Here is a 7,500-nt window from a genome sequence, read left to right as displayed (position 1 = left end):
AATATATATATATAATTGTATAAATATAAATGAAATGAAATAAAAAAATATTTTGATTCCTCGTATTCATGCATGATACCCATCTCCCTGTTTAGATATGAAAAGCTTACTTCCAGGAAGGTTGAAATATATGTTTCAAACTATTTTTCTTAACCAAAACATAAGCAGGGAAAAACGCATACCTGGTGTCATTTCATTATTTCAGCTTATTAGCTTGGAGCTACCAACAGGGCATATGCTTTACATAGTCAAGACAAACCTCAAAAAACAATGCGGTGTTTGGTCATGCTTCTAGAAACAGTTTTCAGAAATTACAAAACCTGAAAACAGTTTAAAAGTTAATTATAAAGAAAAAGATATAAATGTTGTTTATGTGAACAGAAAACATGAAATAATGCCGCAAAACACCTTATATTCTTGTTGCATATATGTCAACTGGGTCCCTTATTTTATTGTAGCTCAATATTTATAGATGTATTGACTGAATGAACGTTTCTAGTGTTGAAGATTTGAAATGCAAATTTACTTCCTCTCTTCCGATCGAAAATTACTATGTCACCAATATGATTGACTGTAGTTGAGGTCTTAAGGATATATCTCAAGTTATCAAAAATACCTAGGACTGAAAGTGCAGGAGAGTCCGGCGTCAGCCTTCACTAGAAGAACCTTGCTGTCCGAATTGAGCGAGTTAAACTTATATTCCCAACCTTTTACATGATCATGTACTCTTTGGTGTCTTTCTCCCCTGCACTTTGGCGACTGCTCCTTCCTTTTTCTGATTTTACTTATTTATCTGATATACCTTAATCATTTGGTTAGCAGCTTGGAGGAAGTTTAAAGACAAGAAATCCCCAAGGGCAGGGACCGAAAGTGAAAGAAAGGATTCGGGTAAGCTTTGTGTGAATATGGTGTTGATACGACATGGCAAAGAAAGGAATCAGAATCCATGCAGATACGATTATTACGTGTTAGGGACCATTCAAAAAAAGATTACAAATATTCTTTATTCAACCGCATTGCCCGAGGACATTTTTGCCTTTCCTTTATCTGATCTTCTGTTAACTCATTTCTGCCTTTCTTTCGAATAACATCTGTTTCCGCTGCAGATCCTCCTCCTTTCTTTTGCTGCCATATCTTTGATGGAATATCATTTTTAACATTTCTTTCGCTACCTGTGCGCAAGGACGTATTTAGAGGGGGGCAGTGGAGATACTTGCCCCCACTGACCTTCTCAGTATGTATATATTTCTAGTCTCATTTTTATGAAATTGTTTGTTTGTCCCCATGGTTGAGCTGCTTTATGTTAATCCAGGAGGTGGCTGTTTTTATAGCAATTTTTTTGTCACTCTTTCTTTCTTTCCCTCTCTGTTATATTTTGCCCCATCCCTGCTTGTGCGCATACGTCAAAACACTACGGTCGTTCTCACCTTCCCATTATATATGCACATAATTTAAAAATATATGAAAATACCCATCCGCTTAATATCCTTTGAATTTTCCTTTTATGCATACAAATTTTTAATTTAATTTTTACTTTAAAAAAATTCGAAAACTAGTAATTAAAAACTATCTCTTTTCTGCCTTAAATTACGTAACATTTATACCCGAATTACGTAGTATCTCTTATATGCACGCTCTTAAATCATTCTTAAACAAAATAATAAAATATATATCTCTTAATAAGTTAATACATCAAATAGCATGAAAACTTCAAAATTATAATTCATTATTATTATTATTTATCTATATTTTATTTTTATTTGAAGATAGAATTAGAAAAAATAACAATAACGGGAGAGAAGTAAATATTATCGTTATTAAAAAATTAAGGGTATCAAGATATATATTAAAAGTAATAAGAGGCATGTTTAACGAGCTCTTCATGCTTGTTTTTTTTTTTTGAAATTATATTTAAAAAAAATAAAAAGTCTATATTCAAATTTCAAACTCTTCAATGAAAAAAATATAAAAAATCATGCATAACAGAGAACCAAGAGCGCTCCTCAGAGAACCAATTCTCTGCTTAGCGAAAAAAAAAAACCTAATTCTCTCTCCTATGTTTTAGTAGGAGCCACAACTTGACTGTTAACTTTTGAATTTGGATCTTTATTATAATGAAACCACATGAATAAAATATAATGCAGAGAAGTAATATAGAAAGCATAATTGGAATTTATAATCCATTTTTAATTTTACATATTGGGGCTGTTTGGCTGAATTTAAAAAAAGTGACTTCTTGCTTAAAATAAAGAAGTGGATTAAAAATGAGAAGTTGGTTTGGACTTATAAGCTATTATAAGTGTTTGGATACCATGACTTATAAGATTTTAAGTGTTTGGATAACTTAACTTATAAGTTGGTATAGTTTCATAATTTTATAATATAATAGTAATTTGTTTTTTTTTAAAAAATAAATTATAATAATATAAGACCTTTTATTATTAATACATGACACATTTTACCAATACAAAATTTTAAATTCTGCATTAAAATAAAAAATTAATAACTAAATAATATTATAATAAATATAAGATTTATTATGCATCGAATTAATTAGCTTGTACATGAGATTTTCTGTGATATATGGTCACAGTGCACGTTCATTTACTAAATCCAGCTTCAACCGAGCATACTTCTGCCGCGGGAACAGGAATCATGGAAAGAAGCAAGAAGCTGAGGCTCAGAAGAAACTACCTTTTGTAGCTTTTTCTGTGAGCTCTTTTCACCATAATTAAATACTTCAATCAATTGGCCAAACATGCATCAAAAAGCAGAAGTGCGCTTATGCTACTTTTAAGCCTGGAAGTAGTGCACCCAAACCCCCGCATTATAACCTTAACGCCGGTATTAAGATGACTAGGAGTAAAATAACTTGATTGACATAATAATACAAATTACATTGGTCTAGCAAAAAAATGAGCTGACCAACTTGGACACACCAAGAAAATACGAGTATATATAAGCCGCCTCTGCAATTGCCAAAAAGTTCACTGCAGACCACGGGCTTGCGCTAGCTAAAGTAAATAAAACAAGAAAAAGTAAATAAAGATGACAGGGCTACTCCTCAATAGAAGCCCAGTCGATTTCATAAGATGGATATTTTTGTAGCATGAAGTTTTGGGCTGAGCCCAATTCCCAAGCCGTCTCATCATCTTGCCCAAATTCGGGTCCATCCGAATTCGTATCGGAGCTTCCCTCCAGCTTAACATCAAGTTTTTTTGTCTTAGACGGCTGCTGCTTCTTGTTGTTGTTTCCGTCCGCCAAAGTCTGACATATGGCTTGAAGCTTGGCTTCGACAGCTGCATGAAGCGGCTTGTAGTCTCCGAAGTTTCCGGACAAGTGTGAGAAGTTGAGGCGAGCCGAGTCTCCCCTGAGCTTGTAAGCGGCCATGTCGTATGCCAGAGCGGCTTCTTGGGCTGTATCGAATGTACCCAGCCAGAGGCGGGTCCGGTTCTTGGGTAATCGGATCTCAGCGACCCATTTCCCCCAGTGCCTTTGTCGAACTCCCCTGTATAGCTTTCCGGGTTTGGGTGGGGCGACGGGAGTGGGGTTGGGGTCGTGGAAATTAAGTGTCCGCTGACGCTGGGGTGGCCACTGAAGCTGCTGCTGTTGATATTGCTGATTGATTTGGTCCTGGATTTGGTGGATCTGTGATGGGCTCAGCTGGTTCAGTCCGATACAACTTGCATGTGACCCAAACTCATCACCTGATCCAAGAATATTTGTGGAAGAGGAGGAGGAGGAGGGGTACAAATTAGTAGCAGCCGCAGCCGCAGCAGGAGGAGAGAAAGATAGAGACTGAGAGTTGTATGTGTCATAATAATAATAATATGGTGCTGCTGCTGCTGCTGCTGTCACTGGCATAGGACAACTCCGGTAAGGGAAAGAGGGAGAAGAAGAAGATGAACAAGTCAAAGAAGAATAAAATGAAGCAGGAGGAGGTCCTGCTGCTGCTTCCGCTACAGGGGAAGGACTCTTGATAAAAGGTTCAAGTGCTTCCATTAATTCACCGCCTTGATAACAACAAGTATTATCACTACTATTACCTTTACTATTGTTATTGTAATTACCAGTATAACAACCATCCCCCAAATCCATGGCTTCTCCCATGTCCCCTTAACAAATAATAAAGGGGTTTTGAGATTTTTGAATTTCCTTAACAAAGAGGTTTCAAATAAGCAACCCCTTCCTTTACAAACTCCTACAATTAAATCAACTTTTAGGGAATAAAAACAACCCTTTTAGCTGAATCATCAACAAAAGCCTAAAAATTATTAACTTGTACACAAACAAAACATGTATAAACAAGTGAACCTCAGCACCTCACCTTCTTTCATGAAGCTTCGGTCTTCAACAAAGCTCATAGTTATATATGTGAATATACCAAAGACGGATGATTAACAGAAAGGGATACACAGAAGCGGGGGAGTCAGAGGGGGGAGAGGAAAAACAAAACGTAAAAATGACAGCTACAAATTATAAAATACAGAGGACTAAAGGAGAAGGAAAAAAAACACTCTATTGTGCAAGTGTGTGTGGTATGTGTCTCTCCGCTCACTTTTTTAGTTATGCAAGAAACGGGTCTGAGTTTATATAGGCAAACGCAGCCCACTGCTTTCGCCCACTTGTCCATTGTAATACCTTTTTTATCTTTTCTATATGATTATTCTATATTAGAGCAAGTCCCATAGGTGTGCTAAATCAAGTCTTAGAGCAAGTCCAATAGGTGTGCTAAATCAAGTCTTAAATCCAAAAATAGGGAATATGGGATAAAATTGCACTCCAACACTATGCTAGTGATGTGCTTAAATCCAAAAATAGGGAATATGGGATAAAATTGCACTCCAACACTATGCTAGTGATGTGCTAAATCACTAGCACAAGCTTTCCCTTCCCTATTTTTAGAATATGTTAGCCACTTCTAAACTATTTTTATCATTAAAATATTCATTTCCCTCTCTCCTCCACATCATTTCTCTCTCTTTTTTTTCCTCTTTCCCTCTTTTTTAATATTATTAGAGCAAGTCCAACACTATGCTAAGGGGTTCCCTAAAAATATTATAAAATAATATGTCTTAGTGATTTAGCACAAGATTTAGCACATGAGCTCCAATAGTACTCCCTATATTCATTCCCTATTATTATAATAATATTAAATTTAAACAACTTTGGTGTGGAGGAGAGAGGGAAATGATGTGGAGAAGAGAGAGAAATGAATATTTTAATGATAAAAATAGTTTAGGAGTGGCTAGCATATTCTAAAAATAGGGAAAGGGAAGCTTGTGCTAGTGATTTAGCACATCACTAGCATAGTGTTGGAGTGCAATTTTATCCCATATTCCCTATTTTTGGATTTAAGACTTGATTTAGCAAACCTATTGGACTTGCTCTTATAATAATAGGGAATGGATATAGGGAGTACTATTGGAGCTCATGTGCTAAATCTTGTGCTAAATCACTAAGACATATTATTTTATAATATTTTTAGGGAACCTCTTAGCATAGTGTTGGCCTTGCTCTTATTATTGTTATTGTTACTACTGCTGCTATTATAATCAGCTCACAGCACCGTGCTTAATAGTATATGATTGAACATATGATGATGGTAAAATTTAAAATAAATAAATTATCATCGTCAAATATAGTATTGTAAAATTTAATAAAAAATATTTTACATTTAAGAGTTCAAGATTGAATTTATTAACCATACAGAAATATAATATTCATGATACAGTTGGGTAAACATTTGTAGGATTTGGAGTCATTAATTAATAAGTTATTATTGAAGACTCTGGTATTAAGCTGCAATAAATAAATAATATTTTGTTTAAAATAAGATTAATCAATATAAGGATCAATAAATCTTAAATTATGAGCTGGAATAAAAATATGATATTTAACTGTCAAAATATAAGCCTAAAAAATTTTGGACAACGAAAAAGACACGTAGAACGTGTCTGTTGATCCTATTATCTAAACTTGTTCGCGTCATTTTCAGCTTGTGTAATCCTAATTCTATAGACTAAACTTTATACTAGATTCGTATTTTATTTTTGACATGTAATGTACAAAAATAAATCGTTTTTGAATATTTAACATAAATATCTTTTAAACACATAATATTATAATATACAAATATTTTCATAATTATTATATGTATAAATGTACAATTGATATTTTTAATTTATAAAAGTTATAATATTGTGTAATATTATTAAGTGTAAAAATATTATTTTATTGTTAACTAAATTAGTAAAATTCTAATTTAATAACATGTGTTTTTAATTAAGACAAATAGATATTATTATTTTATAGTAAATTACAAATATTTCCATAATTATTATATGTATAAATAACTATTTATATTTTTAATTTATAAAATTATAATATTATGTAATATTATTTTATAGTAAATTTATGAAATTCTAATATAATAAGATGTGTTTTAATTATAACAATTTTTTTATTTTATAACATTCACTTTAAACTGTTGAAATAAATATAAAAAAGTTATAACATTATCATTAAATATGTTATTTTGTTTTCTCTAATATAGCACAAAATTATTTAATTTTAATTATTTAATATTTAAATAAAAAATAATATTTTGAATATAGCTAATGATTATACCTAATAACACTAAAGTATTAATTTTTTAGAGTATTTAAGGGTGTTATGTATATTTGTTGGTTATAATATAGTATATATAAAATTAGAGCCGTAAACGAACCGAACTGTTCGATAAGTTCGCTCGGTTCGTGTTCGAGTTCGGTAAGCTCGTCCGATAAGCTTACCGAACACAAATTCGGTAAGAGTTCATCCGAGTTTGATTCGTTTACAACTCTGTATAAAATCATGTGAAATTATAGCCAAGATTCTAGTTTCACTCCAATGGTGTTATTATGTATAATTATATTATCTAAAATATATTAGAGCTTTAGAAGTTTTACACTAGACCCCCTATTTTCAGAGTCATGATATTCAAGTTCAGACAAACTATCCCCTCGAGCGATACCTAGAAAACCGGATTTTCCGGGAAGAATGGTAAAGTGTGGAATTGAGTTCAGTGAGTTCAACTAATAATGTTTTAGTGAACGGTTTAAAATCTTACCTTGGCGATAGCTGGTAATGGAAGGAGTGATGAAAATTAAAAATAGGATGCTCTGTCGTACTCCCTCCGTCCCCTTTTACTTGTCCCTTTTGGAAAAATAACGCATCTTAAGAAAATGTTAGTTGGATATCTTGTTTTCATACATCTCCCTAATAAATGTAATGAATTAGATAGAGTTGTGTATATATATATGCTAGTCAAACATTGGAAATTGTTACATTTTGAAAAAACATACAAAAAGTTGCTTTGAAAAGAGAAGTGGACAAGTAATTTGGGACAAATTTTTTTTTCAAAGTGGACATGTAAAAAGGGACGGAGGGAGTAATTGTGAAAGTGGGGTCTAAATACACGAGAGGACAACGTAGAATAATAAGCGGCACTTATGCTTC

The 7,500-nt window shown here is 32.9% G+C and overlaps 1 protein-coding gene across 1 annotated transcript; it reads right to left on the bottom strand.

Annotated features, from left to right (window-relative positions):
- Positions 1-2,847: 2,847 nt before the first annotated feature.
- On the bottom strand, positions 2,848-4,558 carry LOC108215806 (ethylene-responsive transcription factor ERF060). Its single transcript, XM_064091585.1, has one exon. It carries the CDS (start codon positions 4,108-4,110, stop codon positions 3,058-3,060), a length of 1,053 nt encoding a protein of 350 aa, XP_063947655.1. The 5' UTR covers positions 4,111-4,558; the 3' UTR covers positions 2,848-3,057.
- Positions 4,559-7,500: the final 2,942 nt, after the last annotated feature.

The sequence above is a fragment of the Daucus carota genome, chromosome 4 (assembly GCF_001625215.2).
Source record: "Daucus carota subsp. sativus chromosome 4, DH1 v3.0, whole genome shotgun sequence".
NCBI lineage: Eukaryota > Viridiplantae > Streptophyta > Magnoliopsida > Apiales > Apiaceae > Daucus > Daucus carota.
The sequence above is the reverse complement of the archived record's forward strand: the minus strand, read 5'-3'. Positions and strand labels throughout refer to the sequence as shown.